The sequence below is a fragment of the Adiantum capillus-veneris genome, chromosome 19 (assembly GCF_014529385.1).
Source record: "Adiantum capillus-veneris isolate H3 chromosome 19, ASM1452938v2, whole genome shotgun sequence".
Lineage (NCBI taxonomy): Eukaryota > Viridiplantae > Streptophyta > Polypodiopsida > Polypodiales > Pteridaceae > Adiantum > Adiantum capillus-veneris.
The window spans coordinates 71,274,998-71,298,366 of record NC_140949.1 but is presented as its reverse complement, the minus strand read 5'-3'; the positions used below and the strand labels follow the sequence as shown (position 1 = coordinate 71,298,366).

The following is a 23,369-nucleotide window of genomic DNA, read 5'->3' as shown; positions in this document are numbered from 1 at the left end:
ACCTAGAGTGCTATGAGCTGGAGACCAAGGTAAGAGGGATACCAGAATAATTGATGATCAAATCTTTTCAGCAGTAAGTGAGTTCAGATGTGAAGGAGCAGATTCAAGAGGTTACAAGGGCCTGCAACGGCAATTGGGAGTATTTCAAAGAAGCTATTGTGCAAGTACATTATGAGCAGTATGAAAGCTATCAAGAACAGAGTGCAAGTCTACTGGACTACGCAGATATCCGAGGACAAGTACGATCAAAGTTAGAAGTTTTGATTGATGAGTTTATTGTGCAGGATGCTACCTTCTTACAAGCTAATGATGAAGACATAGTTGAAGCTGTGTATGCAAAGTTGGGTTTTGCAGATGTTGTGCATGAAGTAGAAGGCTTTGAGGGTGAGGCTTTACAGCTTCAGGATACGCACCGTGAATGTTTCAAAGAATCTACACATGTAGTTCGGGATACACAAAATGAATTTTGTAAAGAGCCTATGCATGTAGTAGATGAAGAAAAGAAATCAGGGGATCAAAATAGTGAAGTGGCTAAAGATCAAGAAGAAATTTTGCAAGTAAATGAGTGCAGCCAAATTCAAGTAGACATGCAGGAAGATTCAATTACAGCTGATACTTTTGCTATTGAACCAGAATTAGAGCAAAATGTTTCTGGTATAGATTCTACCATAGAGGTGATTGATGATACTGGTACAGGTTTTACCAAAGAGTTGGTTAATGATACAAATGTTATAGGTCAAAGCAGGGCTGCTGTTGAGAGCAGCAGGACCATGGTTTTTGGTATACCACATTTATCGATTTTGGATGTACCAGATTTTGAGGACTTGGCTAAGCAAGAGTATGTGCTTGATTCAGAGGGGGTGCTGACTCCTTCATTGACAAGTTTTAGTGAAGCACAACTATCGAATTGGAAAAATGATCTTGAGCATGATTATGATGATTCAGAGGGGGTGCAGACTCCTTTGACACGCTTCTGTGACCTAGAGCTACCGATCTGGTAGACTAATCCTGAATTTGATGATGGTGATTTAGAGAGGGAGCAAACTTCTTCTATATCAAGAATTTGTGACACAGGGCTCACACTATGGCAGAAAGATCATGAACTTGAGGATGCGGATTCAGAGGGGATGCATAGTGAAGTGCAATCTCTTGTTGATGAATATGATTGGTTTCATTGTGCCGATGATATAGATAGGGCAGTAGATGAAATTTTCAATGTGCATGTTGAACTTTGTGCTACAGAAGTGCAAAGATATCTGGCTGAGGGTGAAAGACTTGAAGAGCATTTTACTGCAGATGCGTTTAGTATGCATGTCACATGGGAAAATCCTCGTTTATTGCAGCAACCTGAGAGGTACAGGATTGAGGAACCTTCTTAAGCGGTGGACCTAGATCTTATGTTCTTATTGGATAAAGCTTTGGAAGGGTTCTCAAATACAGATGCTAAGGATACCAATCAATCAAGATTCATGCATGAGCAAGTTTGTTCAGATGCAGCAGATGATGGTCTTATGCAGTTGTTGGATGATGCTCTACTTGATTTTGAGCCTCTACGAGATAGAGAATTGTTTTCAGATGCATCTTTTGAGCCTAATGAAGAGGATTTTACCAGAGACTTGATGTATTCAGATACATATGATTAGGATTCCAATACTAGTGAGAGTGATCTTGTGATTGATTATCGACAATTGGATGAGCCAGTTGCACATGGGATATGGCAGTATCTGATGCTACCTGATGCTATATTGAATGTGATGTTACCCTATGATGTAGGGGATTTTGAGCTAGCTTTTGACCCAAGAGGTGACATATATATGCATGGTCCTAGGCAATTGACTTATATGCCATATGATCCAGGCGGTTTGTATGAAGATTTGTGGGTTAATTTATGTTTATGCTCTACTGATTGGAAATTATTATATTTTCCCTATGATCCTGGAGGATGGTGAAAATTTTTTAAAGGAATGCTCACAGTGGGGCAAATGATTGGTTTCCCGTTTGATCCCGGGGGCTACTAAAGTGTCAGTTGTTGCATATTTGAAGAGTACCAGCTATCTGATGTAGCAGGTTGCATGGTACAAAGTTTTGTTTTCTAGATTTACGCTGAGTCATGAGAGTTTTGGTTATGCATTCAATAAGATTACATGGTTGGCTTCCAACTGACTTCTTTGGACAATTGCTAAAGTATCTTTACATCTTTTGAGTTGGTTCTGCTACCAGAACTTGAGGTAAAGGACTTAACAGCCATTCCGTGTGCAAACAGAGTAAGGCATACTTGAGCTTGACAGGGTTCCTTAAAGAGAGCTTAATGGTCAAGCCGTGTGCATCATTAACTGGAGCACTTGAGTCTGGCGGGGTTGACTAAACAAGTTATCCATGATTGAATGCTTTGAAGATACAGCAGATACGGTTCAGAGATTTATGATGGGAAGCTATCTAATGATTAAGCTGAAACATTGATGATAGGGTATAAGCCTTATTTCATTTTCATATTTTTCCCAGTTATGTGAGTCTGATGATGGCAAGAGCTTAAGGTACCTAAAGCAGATGTAGATTGAAATGAAGTTGGCACAGACCGGAGGCTGTGCAGGTTCAGAGGGGGTGGATGTCGTGCAGCTCCGCTGCCATGAAGAGAAAAAGTGTAGAGAAATGCAAGCTAAGCTTCTTTGAAGCCTACACATTTACTGAGCAGTGATCAGGGCTTGTTAACAGGTCAAGTTTAATGATTAATGTATGCTAGATGCGGCTTTAAAGGACCAACAGATGCCTTGATGATGCCAAAATTGAGTATGCTTGAAGTGAGCACAAATGGGAGATTATGATCTAAAACTGCAGTGCTTGAAGTGCGCTACCGGCCTGTCTTTAGGCTCGTCGATTGGAGCTACGGTGAAGAAGTTATGGCAGTTTAAAGTTCAAGTCGATTGCAGATTCGTACCAGATTGGGCAACTGCAGCTGAGGGGACAGAAATGAAATGAAGGCACAGACCTAAAGTGCTCACTTTGTAGGGCGCATCGGTCTTTTCAGATCAGTGAATCGGAGTCTCGGTCGCCAAGATATTAGCCGTTAAAGATTCACCGGGGGCCAGTTATGTGCCAATCCAATCCGCTCGATAGGAGTTCCACCTAGGAGCTTTTGGGGTTCAACAGGCTGCTCTAGAATACAGTGCAATTAAAAGATCAATAAGTACTTGAGGAGGAGTGTGTTCGGAATTCGTCTCTTGGAATGCAATGATTGCGGGATAAACCCAACAGAGGCAGAGCCATGAAGCTGGACAAATGCAAGATGGGACAAGTCTTCAAATTCAATTACATACGCTTGTATCCTAAAGGCAAGCGGCACTATGCAAAATGACATGGGCATCAAATTCACGATGATATTGCTAGTCAATGGCTACTAGAGAAAGGGTGTCATGCAAGGCATTGCCTTGGCCGATGTGTATGCCTAATGTGATGGCCTTACAATGATTATGGACGCCCAATGGTTATGATTGGCGATGCTTCGGCCGACATGTATGCCAAATGTGGTGCCCTTACGAGGGAAGCCGGCCACCCAAAGGCCACCCGTCTATAGCATGAATTAAAAGGCCGCTTATAATATGGCCGGCCACCCAATAGGGGAAAAAAATAGGAGCTTTAGTGGGAAAGCAAAAGAAAAATATAGCATGGCGAGCAAGCAGCGAGCAGGGAGGGCGCAACCAGGGAAGAAGAGCTCGCGGTTGTAGAGGCGGGCCTCAGATGCCCTCGCCGCAGAAACAAGATTTTCCTAGAGCCGCCTTGTGCAAAATCTCGGCACCACTCTCGTGAGTTTTTGTGAAGGCCGGTCTTCGGCAGTGCCACGTCAGCAGGGGGAATTTTATGCCTCCCTAGCAACGACGGTGCCGTCGTTGCTAAGGGAGGTTTTTTGGCATGCGAGTGTGGGGTAAGCGAAGCAAAGAGGAGTAACGAGAGCAGGAAGAGACAAGGTGGGAAGATTTAGGTTGAAGGGCAAGAAGGAACGAGGAGGCAACGAGGAGGAGAACTCGTAAGCAAGGAGGGAAACTCAGGGGCGAAGAAAAGCTTGGCAAGGCGTGAGGAACGAGCAAAGGAGGGGCGGGAGCTCGGAAGAGAGGCAAGGCCGGGAGCTCAGAAACAAGGAAGCTCGCTCCTTCTCTCTCTCGACTTCAACTACCAAAGCAAGGGCTCTCTCCCACTCTCTCTCGTTCTCGTATCCGAGATACAAAGCAAGGCTTTCTCTTTCTCTCGCCAAGGCTCGGAGCTTGGTCAAGGCAATTGCATGTGAGGAAGGTACTTTGAAGGGGATTCCAAACGAGGCTAGAGCAAGCCAAAGAGGAGAAGGCAGATCGAGGTCGAGGCTTGAGTAGGCAAAGGCGAGAAGGAGATTTACAAGCAAACGGGAGCTTGAAGTAAGCAAGCAAGCTTGAGATGGCGAGCCGGGTCTTGAACCAAAGCAAGAGAAGAAAGCAGGAGAAGGCATGCACTTTGGTAATAATTGAAGCTTGATGATCGAGGCAGTGAACTGAATTGAAACTTGCAGAATCCGCGAGGTATTTGAAGCAGATAAAGTGACATAAGAAAATTTCCATCTCCAACATCAGTACGAAGTTGATTAAGCATTTTGTTAAGTCCCGTGTCGTTAACGGCCCGGTTAATCTTGTAAACGGGAGGTTAAGCTCCTAGTTAGCAGATGATCCAAGTGACGGTGCTGTTAACAGCCCACCTTGGCTAAGGATTAAGTTGTACTCAAGCGTTAATCAATTAATTGATGATTGCGGTGATTGGCAGAGCTGTCAGTGTCTCTTGTTCTCTCTCTTTAACACCTCCCACAGCCAGAGGCCCGACGCCTGTCCGACTCACGTAGCGAACACATATCCCCCGACAACGATGCTATGAATATTGTTCCAAGAGTGAGAAATGTTTTTTTTTCAATGGAAAAGTTGCTTTTCATATTTGGAATGTAGTGAAAGTTGACTTTTCCACTAAGTTTTGGAACAGTCGCGGCGTCGTGAGTATTGTTCCAAGAGTGAGAAATATATATTTTTTCACTCAAAAAGTTGCTTTTTACACTCAAGATTTTCAAGGTCGCACGTATGAAAAGGTTGTTTTCTCACTCACTGAGTGTGAATCTCGAAATTTTGACTCGTTTTTGCAAGTGGGAAAAGTTCTTAAACTTGTTGTGGCGTGCATTGGTTTACGTGTAAAATTTTTGAATGAAAATTTTTAATATCTTATCGTTATAGATTTTATATGTGTAAAAAATTTCAAAGTAAAAGAAATCATGATCTATAAGGACTTTTACTTTTTGCATGGAGAAAATTCTCGCCGATAAAAAAAGCATAAAAATTAGAAATTTGCGTGCTCCCTTAAAAGTATTAATAATTCTATAGAAAAACATGTTGACAATATGCTAAAATGTAAAAGACTTATACTTTTATCACATATAGAAATGTTTTCAATGTTGAAGAAATTGCAGGTACCATTAGAAATGAGTCACAAGGAATAAATCTCAATGTAAAGTACAAGGGTACAGAGAATATTTGGGTGTAATATCAAATTTACATGAAGATTCTGAACTTTAATCACTAAAAAAAAACCAATGTAAAATACAAGCATAATAATAATAAGTAGAAGTGAAAACCTAACTTCTGCACAGAATTCATATATTTTTGCTATAAAAAATGGTTAGGTAAGATTGTAGTGGTGTAGCAGGTGATTTTTGTCGTATTTTGAGCAGATCATCCTTCAATTGGACTGTGGTGTGTGACGGTGATGGATTATTTTGCGCACCGATCGACCTCAACTAAGAGACTGCGGTATGGGACCCACGTAAATCTCACACATCGTAGCTACAAGAATTGTGGATGGTTTTGTAGGGGGGGGGGGCGCGCGCGCGCGCACACACACACACACACACACACACATAGAGAGAGAGAGAGAGAGAGAGAGAGAGAGAGAGAGAGAGGGATGAGGTTCATAGCACTCCAGCACGAAGATTGCAACATTTAATGTGAAAGGGCTAAATGACCCATCAAGATTGTACACTTTTAACAAGTGGATGTTTTCTTACCAAATAGATGTGTGTTTAGTGCAAGAACATAAAAAACATGACAGGGCTGGGCATATTATGCACTATAGAGGATTGCAATGCTTTTATGGAGGAAAAAAAGGGCGATACTCAGGAGTGCTTACTTGCATTAAGGCATCTCTTGATCCCATTTGGCTAATGGATCACCCGAATGGCCGATGTTCAATTTTCCATATAACCACTCAATGGGGTAAGTTGTTGATAATTAATGTGTATGCTGACAACAACCCAAGATTAAGGGTTGAGTTATGGAAATGGATAGCAGGGCTGCAGCTTTGCCATGGCATTCTGGCTGGGGACTTTAACATGGTTTGTGCAGGGAAAGACACCACCTCTACTGGTTCTGTTATCACCAAATTTGAGAACAATTCATGGGAGAGAATGGTGATTGCAGGGAATCTACAAGATGCTTGGTTAGCAACCACACACCAAAATCAGGGATTTACTTTTCTTTCACTTTCACATGTGTCATCATGGTCCAGACTAAATAGAATCTATTTCTGTTCTACTCAATGGTTGCTTGCTGATGCTGTCCTGGTTGTTGATTATCAATGTTCATGTTAGACCACTTCTCTCTTGTCTTGTCGTTATCTAATGTGCATAAATCTGATTTTAAGAAGGTGGTTTTCAACGTCCTCTTATGATCAATAATCCGTTGTTGAAACATCATCTGTTCAAGATGTTTATGAATAAACTGATGCAACAAGTTTATGAAAGATGGGATAACACTAACCATGTTCATGCATGGCTTTTTTTAATTGATCAAATGCAACAATGTATCAGACATGTGGGAAAACATGTGGCAAATCAGAGACATTAGCGAATGTTAAATGCTTTAGAGTTCATCAAACAGATTGTATCAAGGAATGTATCTAACATCATAGAAACAGAAATGGGAATTTAGCTAATGCAAGAAAAACCATAAGTGATTTTGAGTCAAACATGGCCACCAGGGCAAGGTTTCTATGTAGACAGGCTGAACTGAAGGATGTGCAGTGTTGATCCACATTCTTTTTTAGCAGACTTAGAGCAAAACACTCAAGAGAATGTATGGCTAAGATAGTGAACGAGGATGGTACATTAATTACATAGCCTGGTCAGATCATGGATGAATGTAAGTAATACTTTGACGGGAATTTTGAATAGGGAAGTGGGTAAGTCACAGGAGAGCCAAAAAGCTGTTGATATCCTACTATCAGTAGTTGATCCATGTGTTGAGGAAAGCAATGCCGAAAGAATGGAACAACAATTTGATAAGGAAGAGCTACACTTTGCTGTGATGAAATTGGCTAATGACAAAACTCCTGGTAAATGTGGTCTAACAAAGGAATTCTTGGTGGCATATTGGGATATTCTGAAGGATTTGATTACAGCAACAATAAATCATATCTGGCTAACTCAACACATGGACCCACTACTAAAAGAAGGTATCATCAAATTGTTGCCCAAACAGACTTTTCCATCTTCTCTCTCTGAATGGAGACCTATAACCATGATGGGAATTCTTTACAAGCTGTTGGCTAAGGCTAAATCAGAGTTCCCCTTTCTTACAGAAACACATACACAAGGCTCAGTCAGGATTCATAGGGGGAAGATCTATACTCGATAACATTCTCACAGTCATGCTGGGGTAGAAGCTGCTCCTAACTGCAATCAAAAGGTGGTGTTGCTCCAGCTAGACTTTGCCAAAGCGTTTGACTCAGTAATTTGGGATTTCATTGTTAGAGCGATGAGGAAAATGGGCTTTGTCCATAGAATCTCTAACTGTATTCAACTGTTGGGACTAGGGGCTACCTCTAGGGTCATAGTAAATGGGAAAGTCTCACATTCCATTAAAGTCGGAAGATCTGCTAGGCAAGGCTTCCCTCTTCTATTTGCTGTTTCTGCCCACCCTTTGTTTTGCTTTCTGTATGCTCAGGCTGAAAATGGAAACCTCAAAGGACTGAAGGTAGGATCTGAACATGTACTGGCCCTGGCTTTGCTGATGACACTATAACATTCCTGCAGGCAAAAAATGTAAATATAGGAAAATGCATGTCTTATCTTGGGTTGTATTCACTGGCTGTTGGAATGCATCATGTGGTTTCTCATTGATAAATCAGTAGTGTATTTTTGTGGTGAGTGGGACCTGCCAGCCTGGGATAAGTTGTTCTCAGCTGCTCCTGTAAAATTGTGTGGTAACTCTGCTAATATGCTTGTGCAATCTTGGATATATATGTTTTCTTTGTTGATCTGGATGGGAAGAGCTAGATATACTGGCAACTCATTAGGAATAGAATCTTGCTTTTGGAGTTTTGTATTTAAAAAGCCCCCTGCTCTGTTTTTGGGGAAAAAAACCCTTAACCCTCTTTAGAGGGGGTTAAATTCAATCAATTAGGTAGCTGACTCTAAGGGCAATCTTGTTTCTTTTTTGGTTTCCAGGAGAAGATTCAGGCTTGGACATGGACGCATAATTGCATGGGGACAGTTTTGTGCTCATGGATTCAATCTCAATGTTCCATGCAATCAAGGTGTAAATCACAGATTCAAAGATTGGGTGTTGCCAGACACTTCAACCAACTGGTGATCTTCGTCTACAAAAGTGTTCTTCTTGCATTTAATCCCTAGAACTCAGATACACGACAGATGCAACAGAATATGGCAAGCTCAGTACAACCAGAGTTGGTGGATTCAGAAGTTATAAGATCTATGGGGTTCACGAATGAATTTCAAGCATCAAGTATTTATGTAGATAATCCTCACATGAGCTCTCCCCATTGGGGAACTGCTAGCTAGGAAGAAAATGTTTGAGGGAAAATGCCCTAGATGTGGCCAGCTGGAACTATTAAACATGTATTTTAAAAGTGTCCTATAGTGCATTCATGGTGGTTATGCTTGTATAACACTTGTATGATGCAATGAAATGTAAAAATCAGTAAATACAGCTTGACTTTTGGTGTAATTAAAACCTTTAATGAAGGGATAGACTTATGTATTCTCTCAATGAGAGTGTGGATGCTTTCTTTTTTGTGGAATGCCTGAAATTCTGCTACGTTTGATTCTACCACATTTCAGAGCTTCACATCACCTTGGACCATGATAAAAGCCAAAATGATTGAAGACTGTCTGGCTATGTCTGAGCACAAGCAGACTAAAACGCTGGTGTATATCATTCTTATGTAAGATGTAACAAATGTAACAAAATGTAAATAGAGAGAAAAAAGTTCCACCCCAAAAAAGGAAAAGAAAAAAAGAGATCAATTTTTACTTTTGCAGTATCGTACTTTGCAAGCAAGATGATCGCCTTGCTACGTGCCGTTTCCAGCAGCGGGCAGCTCCAGCCGTGAGCCGAGGGGCCGTGAGCTTGTGGGGGTTCTACAACAGATTTTCACAGGCACAAGGCAGGCAGGTCGTGTGTGCCCTTTACAGGTGCAGCAGCTTGCGCAACTCAAATGAAGGGTCTCTCATATCAAGATCGATATATATATGACAAGAAGTTTTGGACAAATTCTCACAATATTCCTACATTGTAACTTACCTGAACATCATGAGCTTCTATGAGGACCGGCCCGGTGAAGGGGCCGGGGGTCCCCTGCCCCCAATTGTACCTAGCTAGGTATGCGGTGCCTCTCGAACAGAAGCTCGTGATGTTATGCATTGTATGAAAAACATGTAAAAAGACTTTGTTTTCTTATTATACGAGAAAATTTCTAAATCTTCTGGTATGGATATACATACAAGTTGTGAAGATCCTCATAGCTCTTAACACTTGCAGATTTAGTTGTTAATATGGCTCAAGTTGTTCACTTACTTCTGGTGAAACCCTTTGTCAAGAGGGACATTAAGATGAGAATTCCCTTCAGACCGTGCACTTGGCAGCCACATGAGAGTGCATAGTGGTTTTGATGCCGACCATATGTCATCGGTGATTAATACAAAGCTGGCACATACACATTTTAACTCATCTATGAGTAGATCATAGTTACCAGGAACGGGAACGCGGAACGCGAACGCGAAACAAAATGCCATTCCCTGTTACGGGTACTCACGTTTGAAACACGGAACGGGGATTCGGAACGGGAACTTGGAATGGGAACGGGGAACGGAGACCTGAAAACGACCATTCCCTGTTACTATGGAGTAGATCCTCATCTCCAATGGTGAATTCAACATCTGAATATCAATTCACTGAAGTTAAATGCATATTCACTAAAGTTAATTGCATGGTCAGTGGCTCCCCTCCTTTAAACTCTAATACTAGTGGAGGTATGATTAAGAGGAGGATTAACTCAAAAGAGTCTTTGGTTAGATGACTTGAAGGGAAGAAGTTAGGCTTGATGATCAGCGGCTACCACGGCACTGGAGAATGCACACCCATTTATAATGTGGTAGAACAGAGGTCACTCTGAAGGAGCAATAAGTGCAGGGGCAATTGAGAAAGACATCGGCTCTCAAGCACAGAAGCCTTGCTTTACCAAGAAAGATTAGGATCAGCGGGAGCTGATTAACAATGTCGACAACGATTATGATGATGATGATGATGATAATGATAATCCAAGGCCCACCAGCCGCTGCCGCTTATGGAGAGATCGAGAGGGTGCAATTAGTGTAACCAGCAAAAAGGAAAGCTCAACCAGCCCCCCTCAGAAATTGGGAGGTTAGCGGTCACCCTCCCCATCTCCTTCTTTACATGGTGCCCAAGAGCATGGTCTAGCTAAGCATGGATGCTCGTGCTGAGAATGCGGCAAAGTCTTTTGGTCTTGGAAGGCGGTGTCATCCCAAACTAGAGTGGAGGGGGATGCGAGTTGCAAACTAAAGCTACTAGGAGGTTGAATTTTCTAAGCCGTTTCATTCCTTTCCTGCGCTTTTCTACCTCACCCCATCATCGTCCTTGCGTAGCTTGGTCCACTAAGCTTCTCTTCCACCCACAAACTTGCCAGCATTTTAGTGTATACGCTCCTCATATAAAATTGCAGTCACTGCAGCCTTGAGCTAAGCTCCCTTCGTCAGTACATGGAGAAGGGGTTGGTCATCGTCGCAGAACCTGAGGCTGCCAATCGTGCTAGTAAGCTCCACCCTTGCACTTGTAAGTCCGCTCAATGTACCAGATATTGCTGCTTGCATGAAGCTCTTTGAGAAAGATCAAATTGCAATGCAGTTGCAATTCAAAAGAAGCTCTTTTCCTTCCTCTTCTTAAGAAAAATTCAGCAAGAGTGCTTGGTCTCGTCGCAAAGTGATGATGTGGCATGGCCAAATCCCTAGCAAAAGACGCAGAAGAAGTTTTACCAACTTGCAGGTTCCTATCGAGGGGGCCCAAAGAGGTTAGATATAAACAAAAAAAACTAACCCGCCCAACTTATGCAAGGGCCTAGAACTTTTGTAATTGAAAGTTGCAGCTTTTTTAATAAAAGTTGCGGCCAACTTGTGTAAAAGACTAATAACTTGACAAGCCGTACGGACTTCTCAAAATCGCGCCACAATTTACGCTCACAAGGTGCTGATGTGACAACGCGTATGGACAACCGTTAGGCGCTAGCTTTTGGGACTCATACGCTTTTAGAACCAGTGCTTTTCATGTAACTGCTTTTAGCGAAGGGCCTTTAAAAGTGCACTAGGGCCTCCTCTGCCAGCAAACTTGCTTGAGAGCACTGCGAAGAGAGAGGACCCTCGAGCATTGTACTTGTTGAAGCATAATAATAAAGAAATACCCAAAAGGGGCACTTCCGCTGACTTCGAGAAGGACATTTGAAAAGAATGAGACTGGCTCGCCTAGAAGGAGCATGAGAAAGTCATAGTCTATGTTGACAAGTATGGGTCGGTTCTTCTGAAAGTTACGCCTTTCATGAAGATTTTCGACAAGGAGAAGATGCAAAAATTCGAAGCAGGCCTTCAATCACCGCTTCCAAAAAGCATAAAGACGTATCCTCATGATACCCTTCAAGGAATGATGAAATCAGCAATCATTGCCAAGGATCTACATTCTACTGGTACCCCCAAACATACGAAACATAGCACATATCGTGTAAGGCAAAGAGCGGTTTATGAAGACTATGGCGAGCAAGGTAAAAAGCGTCTCCTTGAGGGCCCGGATCAGCCTACGAAACCAGACAATACCGGCAAACGGCTCAAGTATCTTACGCCAAACCTAGTACAAACCTTCAAAAAGCAAGGAAGGTGTTTCTACTATAGTGAGAAAGAACACATGAAGATCGACTTCCCTTTTCGGCAACAATGGCAGGAACAAGCATCTTCGAACAAGAAACAATTGAGGAAGGAACCCGCTTCACTAAGCTCAAATTTTATTTCTAATGTGCACGAAAATACGGAAACTGAAAAAGAGAAGCGACAACTCCTTAAAGGTGGGGATCTGTGAATAACCAACGGCGGGTATTGATCGTCTACGACTTTAGATCAACATACAACTTTATCTCATTGGAAATTGCAAAACGCTAGACCTCACACCAGCTCCGCTTGGAATTCCGATCACTTTCGGAACGGTATTAGAGGGGTTGACTACCAATGCAATTCTTGTGCAAGGACAACTCAATCCTTGGATTGATGAGTACAAGGACCGTCAATCATTTTTTATGACACCCATCAAGGGATGCGATATCAACTTGGATATGCCGTGGCACTACCATATACAACCGGTCCAAGATTATGTGGAAAAGACCCTAGTTTTTTAGATTGAGGGCAAGAACATTAAAATTTTTAATGATACAAAGGATTCGCTATTCCCTATTGTAAGCCATATCTCCTTTGAAAAGGAAATAAGAAAGTATGTTTTTGCTTACTTGATTTTTGCACGAAAAATGGATATAACTAACGAGGAGATTCTCTCTAGTTTGAAAATTAAATGTTTTCAATTTATTGAAAAGTATAAGGATTGTTTCACGGACACTCTTCCGGATATTCTACCTCCAGAACGTCTGAAAGATCATTGCATTGATCTCATACGAGGTAGCTCTCTCCTGAACCAACCCCCCATTAGGAAGGGAATGGGGTCTAAGGGGGCCTCTTTATTTGCCATGGGATTAAAAAGGAGATTATGAAAGGGGCAAATGGGTGGATGTGATGTAGACTGAAACGGTGGGTAGGGCAGGGTCTAAAAGTAAGTGGTCAAACTTGTACTCTTTTATAAAATATAAAGAGAAAATTATAAATTCAAAAAACTAAATTTTTCTCTAACTAGTTGGGTAAAAACCAATCCTTTCTCTCTCTAGTGGCTTCCAGTTTCTCTTCCCCCTTTCCTAAAAGGGGGTCCCTCCAAAAACGTGATGATCATTCCCTCCCTCTCTTTACTGTACCATCTCTCACTTCTCTTCACTTTACCTTGCGAGTTGCTTCTCTTCACTTTACCTTGCAAGTTACTTCTCTTTCCTTCATTTCACTTTTTATGCCAAAAGCTCTGTAGCAGAAGTTTAATGAACCTCCTTTCCCTCCTCAATTCTACTGCATTCTCCTCAAGTTTGCTATATTCTCTTCAAACTGAAGTTCTCTTTTTCTCCATGAGCCTTACTAAACACATCTATCTAAAGCTGAAGATCTACAACATATCCTTCTGCTAGATCATCCCTTTTTCTTTTTTCAATAGGTTTCCTGCTCCTTCTCCATTAAGCTCTCTAAAGAGGATCTACTTTCCTCTCAAGCTTTGCAACATTATCTTCCCCATTAAGCCAAAAAGTAAGTGGAGCAGTATAGCAGTAAGTGGCATCAACCATCTTTGTGTACCATCAGAAATCTTGCTCTTTATACATCTGACAACATGGATGTGCACTAATTAATCAGAAGTGTTTGTCTGCATGTTGTGCTACTATTCACCATGGCATCATCATGTACTCGACGACCTAGGAGTGTCATTGAATGCATTTCATGTATCAATGTACAAGACGACAGTGGATGTTGGGTGAGGATGGAGTTCAAGCGAATGATGTGGGTGACAATGCAGTCCAGCTCAAGAGGTGTACACAAGGTCTCAAGGAGACACATGGCTTCTCAAGCATACCATTGCAAGGGAAGAATCATGGAGTTCAAGCAAACACAAGATGGCAAGAGTCTTGTGAGGTGTAGCATGTGTATGTTGCTTCACAATTGAAGCTAGAGAAAGCAATGGCTCCATCGAGGTTTTCTGCAAACTGTAATTTTACTCCTCTATCATGTTTCTAGATTGTCTATTTTGTATTTCTACCATGTATGTTGCTTTTGATGATTGTAAGATTTTCATTGCTTGTTCATGTTTGCAGATGTTCTTTCATCCGATTTTGTAGAGTAGGAGCCAATAGAGTCCTTCACAAGAACTTTTGACACCATCCACGCTCACCTTGGCAAGTTGCTATATGCTGGTTGTCCATCCTCTGAGCTTGCCTCACGGGACATTTTCTTTTATAACCATACTTATGTCACGTTAGGTGAAATGGGTATGGTAATCTTTCTCCAGTTTACTCACCAACCTTGCAAAGTTTGAAATAGCCTAAGCCAGAAAGTGCCTTGATCACAACAACCAAAAAGAGAATCGAGGAGGATGTGCAAGCAGCAATGAAGTGCACCTATGGTTCCCACAAAGCCACGATAACATGATTTATGTTTCTTTATGTGTTTGTGTTTATCTTTCGACTGCATAGTGTCCACATGACACCAACAATGTGGATTTGCAAAGGGGGACGTGCGATGAACGGATTCCTTGCAGTTGGATGGGAGACTAAGGTGGTCAACCACCAGGGAGATAGAATCAAGTGCTCTGTAGTTGCTAAGAATGTGGTGTTTGGATACCATATTGAGAAGCAAAGCTTGTCAATAGTCTTTCCCTACAGAAGATGAAAAGCTGACGATGGGAGTGTTAGGGGTTCACAACCCTAATAGGTAATCAATACAAGAATGATGCAGTGTAGAGAAAAATGAGGCAGGAGACTGTACATTACACCATGAAAACTGTAGACTGTGTGAACACAAGAGACCATGGCTAAGCAAGAGAAAGTATTGCTCTACCCTGTGTTCATCATCAACATCCAACTACAGGCCCAAAACAGCAGTACGGCTGCAGGAAGACTGCAAACTGCAAACTATCGGGTGGTTATATCCGAAAATTGCTACTCGCCATGTAACCATTTGGATATTCCCAACTACCTAGGCATAAAGACCTTGTGTAAACATGCTCCTAAGGTTTAAAGCTAAGACCTTAGTTAAAAGTCCAAAAAGATAAATGCCCTGACACATCAGGCACTAACACCTGGCACACCTAGTGGGCAATGTTTCTCAAACATTGTGAGGACCCATAATTCCTTGATCAGAAACTTCAACATCAAGATGATATTTATCTTCAGGTTGCTTTGAACTTTTCCCTTTTGTTGCAGTTTCCTTACCATCCTTACCAAATCCTGCATCCACTTCAGCTTGAGTTGCTTCCTTTGTGATCTTAGTAGTCTTCTTACTGAGTATATCTTCAGCAATAATCAGGACTAGATCTTTACATTTTTGTTGCCCACCTACAACACCTGCTTCTTCATCTACAACTACAATTAGAACTGTGACTCCACCTGCTGTTAACTGTTCCTGAACTTCAATTTCAGCTGCTTCTAGCATTACAATATCACTCTCAGTATACAATTGTTCAGGTTGATGATGTTTTTGTTGCTCTAACTGCTTCTGCAATTCCTCATATTGTTGCTTCAATTCATCATACTGACTTTGTGATAACAAATTCTCCTCTTTGGCTTCTTCCTCTGCGCCAATACTTACTTCCATCTCAACTACAAACTCATCCATTGTATAATCTTCAATGTTCTTACCCAACACTTCCTTAACAATGTTCAATAATGCCTCCTTAACATACTGCTGCTTTGCCTCATTCTCATGTCCTTGACTGGAACTGTAGCTTCAACTAATTACTCTAGAACTTCCTAATCTGCATTATCAATCAGTATCACTTCACATTCAACACCTTCTAGTTCAAGTTGTTTACGAAACTCTTGTTCCCCCTTATACTTCAACTGTATAAAATGATCTTTCAGTTTAGTGAACTTCTTTTGCAACAACAGATTTTCTTCCTTAACCTCTTCTTCAGCAAAGGCCTGGTATGGCTTACTAAACTCCTTCAGCAAAGGCCTGGTATGGCTTACTAAACTCATTAGCAGGTTCAGGTTCAAGTTCAAGGTCAGGTTTCTGTTCAAAAAGATTGAAGAAAGATTCAAGGTAGATGGAAACTTTGCAACCATTACACTGCCTCTTGAATACATCCAATAGCTCTGCATGTAGATGAAACACTGGGAGACTTGATTTAGACTCTGTATGCCACAATAATTGATTATCCTGAAAATTTTGCTTCAAGAAACACCAAAATTGATCTGCTTCAAGGCTTGAAAATAAGAAGTTGAGCTCTCCTCCACACATTAAAAACACCACCAAGATGGCTTGCTCACATCCCCTCTCAAAAACATAAAGAAATCCACTTTGTAGCTGCAAATCTCTCGGCCAATCACTGATATCTCCTTGAAACTAAAAACTTTTGACTTGTGTTCCTTGAAAAACTTCCCTTATGTCATCAAGCATGAAGATATAAAACCAATGAGATATAAGAATATCAACATCATCTCCTCCATCAGCAGCATCACATAGAAATGTAGAACCATCTTCAGGAAACCCCACTTCACCATCATCAAGAACTTGCAAAATACTTGCATAATCATCAGTCAAAACCATCTCCTCAGCATCAACAAAACCATTGAAATCAGAAACATGACCACATAAGGAATACAAATCTTCAAGAATACCATCAGGAAATCGAACTTCCTTGGAAAAAGATTGACTTCCAATCTCCTTGATTGAACTTGTAAAAGCACCAACATCGTAAAGATCATTCACAACAACATCATCATTCAAGACACCTTCCATAACATCAAGGTTTGAAGAAGACTCCACATTGTTGATTTAAGTAAGTTGAAGATTCAAATCCTCAATTTCATTATTTTTGTCTAAAAAACAACTTTCTAAAGAGCATCATGAACCTCATAACAACAAGAAATATGCGATCAAACTTAGCTCAAACCTGAGAAATCTCCACCATTAATGATGCCTCCTCTTCTTGAATGTAAGGTGCAGTGGAATGAATGTTTGAACTTAGCTCAAGATGAGTGCTCCGAACTGTGCTCAAGGTTCCTTTGATTCTTATGGAAGGGAGAACCTTCCGTTCTTAATGAGAGAATGGAATGGACACAAACAAAGTGAACGGACACTGTGCGAGAAAGTGTATGAGACTGAGAGATAGAGAAGAGAATACAACACCAGAGATGTTGTAAAACCCTCCTCCGAAGGCCCCACTCTCTATGGCGAGAGCGGTCTACTTATGATTGCACAAATCTCTACAATGCTTGGACTTGCCGACGATGTCGACGACGGTGAGGACGACGATAAGACGGTTGAAAACTGAAAACGCTAAGTGTTGAAATCTGCAAATCTTTATCTGTTGAATTCTAACTCTATGTCGGTGACGATGTCGATGGTGACGATGCGACGACGGCGCGCTAAAAACGCGAATGCTGAAATCTGTGTTTTCCGGGCTGAATCTATAAACCTTGCGGAATCTGATCGTGCAGCGAGGATCTGCTACGAGAAGGTGAGATCTGCGAGGTTCGGGGGTTCTTCTGCAAGTGCTAAAGGCTGAAAACTGAAAACGCTGGTCCTAGGGCTGAATTTGTTGCGATGATCTGCAAAAACGCTGAGTTGCCCTATAGATGCAAAAACGTTGAGGTTGTGCTGCAAACCAAAAACGCTAGGGCTGAAAAAGGTCCTGCTGTCGCCGGTGATTCTGCAAATGCAAAACGCTAGGCTGATCTGCTGTGTCGTGATGACGTCGGGGCTGATCTGCTGTGCACAAAACGCCAAGGCTGATCTAATGCAAAAATGTTAGGTCCTCAAATGGCTGAAAACGCTAGGGCTACTGCGCGTGTTGGTCTTGCTGAGAAGTTGCCTGTTGAGCAAGGTGCTCCTGCTGCCTCTTCTGCCAGAAAGTGCTAGCTCTAGGTTTTCTTATATACAACTTAGCAAAATTGTCCTACCTACTTTCTAACAAAAGTCACTTAATAATAATAAGTGAAAAATGTCAAAAATAGGGAAAATAGGTCTAATGCACTGGAAAATTTCCCTGATGGATTCTGATGGGAATGCTTGTGATCATGATGTGTGCAACCGGAGGATATGCATCTAATCTAAGTGTTCGGGCATGCACGGTCTGCGAACAGACTCACAAAAGTGCCAAATCACTTCCTATTCTAGACTGACTTGACTGAACTGAACCCAGGTCGTGTTGTAGCTTGTCCACGGACACATAGAGTTGGATGTGTCATGTGCCATCCCCTCCTTTTCAAAGTGAGGTACTGGTACCGAACTGTATGGCGTCGAGGGAGATCGCCAATAATATCCGGAATCCTGGAAGGGACTCTTCGCCGGCCTACTTTGATGTGTGGGTCATGCGGTACTTGAATTTCATAAAGGTCTGCAATGCTTGCTTCTTTGGGCCGCGCCGAAAGTGACACAAAGTCTCTTAAGGCTCCTTCGATGCTTCAACTTCATCTAGAGTCATGCTTCTTTCTCCTTCAAGAATCTCCATGGCTGAAAATTCCTTAAACCATTTCCAACACAAAACCATGAATATACCTATTTCATGTAAAGTGAGTGGAAAAAATCTTGTCTACCTCAAAGACCGTGCATGCAATGTAGATGAACAAAGAGACGGAGTGCCAAACCATTCACCACACACACACAAACAATGAGATCGAATCTTTCTCTTCTGATCTAAAGCAATCAACTGTGGCAATTTACAACGAAAATGCCCATGCTTGGTGCTCATACTTTCATGTGCTCTTTCTGCAACTGTGTCGTGCCAAGGAAGAGACAAGGAATGTGACTTCCTTGAATGCATACTTTTCAGCTTTTTATGAAAAATCCGCATACATCCGTGCTCATTCATGAGTGAATCGTGCTCAACGTACAATATGTCATGCCTAGGAAAAGGGATCACATATAGACGCTGACGAAAATACAGGAAACGATCACGAATGAAATACTCGTACAATGCGTGCTGACATATCATTCGAACACATAGTACTTCCTGTAAGGGTTCTTTGGACCTAGGCTCGAGAGCCCAAATCGGTTCTTCGTGACTGATCGAATCTGCAATGAGGTTAGCTTCACTTGAGAAAGTATCAACTAACACATCGTCCTTGTGAACAACAATCACATCATCTTCATTTAACTCATCATGCTTGTGAGAAATCACATCTTGATCATGCAAATCATCATGCTTGTGAGAAATCACATCTTGATCACGCAAATCATCATGCTCATCATTATGATCCAAATCATCATGCTTATCATTGTCATTCAAATCATCATCATGCAAATTATTTGTGTCATGCTTGGGAGAAGAAGAGACTGAGAGAGTCTTCTTTTCTTGATTCTGTGCAAACTGTGCCTGCACAATAGAAAAGAGTCGCAAGAACACTTTCATTTGTTTGTCGCTCTGTTCTTGTCTTGCTTTGTTCTTGCGATCAAATTTTGCTTCTCTTTCTTTCTTCTCACGATCCAATTTGGCTTGACTTTCTTTGTTCTCGCGATCCAATTTGGCTTGACTTTCTTTGGCTTTTAAGTCGCACTTACGCTCTATGGCTGCCACTCTTTCTTCGTAGTCACGATCTATGGCTGTCATTCTTTCTGCGAAATCCTTGTCCATCATCCTCTTGTCGAAAGCCTCCATAGGAGTTAGGGTAATCCTTGTCGTAGATGGGGAAGGGGGAGGGTCGGAAAAAACTCCTGGTGGGAAAAATTCTTCTTCGCCTCTCTCATGCTCATCACTTCCAAGCGAAGTACCCATTCCGCTTCGAGTGATGACCATCCACTGAAGTCGAGGGTTCTTGTGGGTTCTTGTGGTCTTGGGTTCTTAAGTTCACGAGGAACTTGGGTTCTTGTGGGTCTTGGGTTCTTGAGGGTCTTTGAGTTCTTGAGGGTCTTGAGGTTCTTCTTTTGCTTGGAATCTGTGTTAGAGAAGGATCTTCTCTTCACCCGAGTTCTTCTCTTTTCCGCGGGCGCACCCCTTGGCGGCCCTGCGCTCACACCAAGGTTGCTTTTTCCCACCTCACGAAGATTGGCCAGCCGCTAAGTGCACGGTCCGCTCTCAATGAGTGAAAAGAGGCACAAGGGGAGGCTGGACAAGCCCTTCTTTCTTGGGTTTCCTGTCACTCTTCATAAACACGATGAGGAATCGACACGCCCAAGAGGACTTGGGTTACGTGCGACCACAACAAGCAAAAAAAAATTATGTGGTTCTTGTGGTTCTTTCCTTGAGTGATACAGAACACTACAAAGCTCCGATACCAATGTAAGGTGCAGCGAAATGAATGTTTGAATTTGCTCAAGATGAGTGGCTCCGAACTGTGCTCAAGGTTCCTTTTATTCTTATCAAAGGGAGAACCTTTTGTTCCTAATGAGAGAATGCAATGGACACAAACAAATTGAATGGACACTGTGCGTGAAAGTGTATGAGACTGAGAGATAGAGAAGAGAATACGACACCAGAGACGTTGTAAAACCCTCCTCCGAAGGCCCCACTCTCTATGGCGAGAGCGGTCTACTTATGATTGCACAAATCTCTACAATGCTTGGACTTGCCGACATTGTCGACGATGATGAGGACGACAACAAGACGACTGAAAACTGAAAATGCTAAGGGTTGAAATCTGCAAATCTTTATCTGCTGAATTCTGACTCTATGTCGATGATGATGTCGATGGCGACGATGTGATGGCGATGCACTGAAAACGCAGATGCTGAAATCTGCATTTTCCGGGCTGAATCTGTAAACCTTGCGGAATCTGACCGTGCGGCGAGGATCTGCTGCGGGAAGGTGAGATGTGCGAGGTTCGGGGGTTCTTCTGTGAGTGCTAAAGGCTGAAAACTGAAAACGCTAGTCCTAGGACTGAATCTATCGCAATGATCTGCAAAAACGTTGAGTTGTCCTGCAGATGCAAAAACGTTGAGGTTGTGCTGCAAACCAAAAACGCTAGGGCTGAAAAAGGTCCTGTTGTCGCCTGTGGTTCTGCAAATGCAAAACGCTAGGCTAATCTGCTGTGTCGTGATGACGCTGGGGCTGATCTGTTGTGCACAAAACGCCAAGGCCGATCTAATGCAAAAACGCTAGGTCCTCAGATAGCTGAAAACGCTAGGGCTACTGCGGGTGTTGGTCTTGCTGAGAAGTTGCCTATTGAGCAAGGTGCTTCTGCTGCCTCTTCTGCCAGAAAGTGCTAGCGCTAGGTTTTCTTATATACAACTTAGCAAAATTATCCTACCTACTTTCCAACAAAAGTTACTTAAAAATAATAAGTGAAAAATGTCAAAAATAGGGAAAATAGGTCTAATGCCTATGTCCAACCAGAGGATATGCATCTAATCTAAGTGTCTGGGCATGCACGGTCTGCGAACAGACTGTCTGCGAACAGACTGTCTGCGAACAGACTGTCTGCGAACAGACTCACAGAAGTGCCAGATCACTTCCTATTCTAGACTGACTTGACTGAACTGATTAACCCTGGTCATGCTGTAGGTTGTCCACCGACACATAGGGTTGGACGTGTCACGTGACATTGAAGTTGGCTGATTTTGGAAACCGCTTCATTAGTCGCAACCATATTTAAATACCTCTCATTATCCAACTCCAAAGAAAGCTTATGGATCATCTCAACTTGAGAAATAATAAGACTTTATAGTTCATCAAATTCAGGTACATAACTTCTTTGAAATCAGTAATCTCAAGATTAGGGACATGTATTGTGGAGCTTTGTAAATCAAGGGCCTTCGACATCAAAACTTGCAATTCAGGGACCTGAAATTCAAGATCTTTGTCTTCACAACCTAAATAAATCATATTCACTGTTGGAAATTGGCTTTTAGTCTTCAAAACTCCAAAAATACTTCTCCATCAACACACTCCTGACTGTCACTTGCGGGATACTCCTCATCAAGATACATCAAAAACTGATTCATCACATCATCCTCATTATCAAAACACATTATGTCTTGAACTATGTTTGTCTCTTCCCGTTCAGTACACTATAATCTGACCTCTTCTTGAATTTCAACCTCTTCAAGATTGATGTCCAAGGTTGGTATATGGGTTGGTATGTAGTATTGGTGGCTTCTCTTGCTCACCTCTAGTTGGATTCCCTTCTTCTCAATCACCAATTCTTCTTTTGTATAAGTTTCCTTCTTTTTCTGCAAAGAGGTGAGTCTCTTTGATGTGAGGTTTGGGGATAGCTGGCAATCCTCTTGACTCCTTTGGCACATGAGCTGCTCATAGCTTCCTCCTTCTTCCTTCATCATCTTTTATACTACATCTCCCTTGCATTGAACAACATCTCGTTCTTGAATCAACTTCTTCTCTTCAATAATTTGAAACTGATTCATCACATCATCCTCATCATCAAAACACACTATGTCTTCAACTATATTTGTCTCTTCCCGTTCAATACACTATAATCTGATCTCCTCCTGAATTTCAACCTCTTCAAGATTGATGTCCAAGGTTGCTATATGGGTTGGTATGTGGTATTGGTGGCTTCTCTTGCTCACCCCCACTTGGATTCCCTTCTTCTCAATCACCAATTCTTCTTTTGGATAACTTTTCTTCTTTTTCTACAAAGAGGTGAGTCTCTTTGATGTGAGGTTTGGGGATAGCTGGCAATCCTCTCGGATCCTTTGGTTCATGAGTTGCTCTTGGCTTCCTCCTTCTTCCTTCATCATCTTTTATACTACATCTCCCTTGCATTGAACAACATCTCCTTCTTGAATCTTTTTCTCTTCAATAATCTGAGTATCTACAACTTTGATCCCATATTCAAGAACATCAAAATCGGGTTGAAAAACTTTAGGTGTTGAAAAATCAGATTCAGGCTTTGAAATTGCAGGTTTTGGAACCGCAAGTGCCTGAAAAAATGTTGGTAGCTGAAAACTGACAACTTGAAGTTGTTTTATGTTAGAAACAATAACAGGTTGTTGAAAACACCATTGAGAATCATCATCACTAAGGTAATCATCAAACTCCTCTTCATACTTCTCTGAAAGACCTTCAACCGCTTCTTGCACCTTGATATTCGCCTTACGGTTGAACATGACTTTCTCTTCTTACCAACTCGACTATTATGTCAGTTGTGTGCATCATCAAGAAAATCAAAACACCAATCTAGATTCTCTTGAGTATCACACATGTCCTTATGACATGATGCATCTTGAAAACTCTCCATAATTTGATACAACTCCATGCACA

At 41.9% G+C, this 23,369-nt stretch overlaps 1 protein-coding gene across 1 annotated transcript; it reads left to right on the top strand.

Annotated features, from left to right (window-relative positions):
* Positions 1 to 5,783: 5,783 nt before the first annotated feature.
* On the top strand, positions 5,784 to 8,955 carry LOC147434215 (uncharacterized). The gene has a single exon (XM_086489907.1). It carries the CDS (start codon positions 6,053 to 6,055, stop codon positions 6,644 to 6,646), a length of 594 nt encoding a protein of 197 aa, XP_086346033.1. The 5' UTR covers positions 5,784 to 6,052; the 3' UTR covers positions 6,647 to 8,955.
* Positions 8,956 to 23,369: the final 14,414 nt, after the last annotated feature.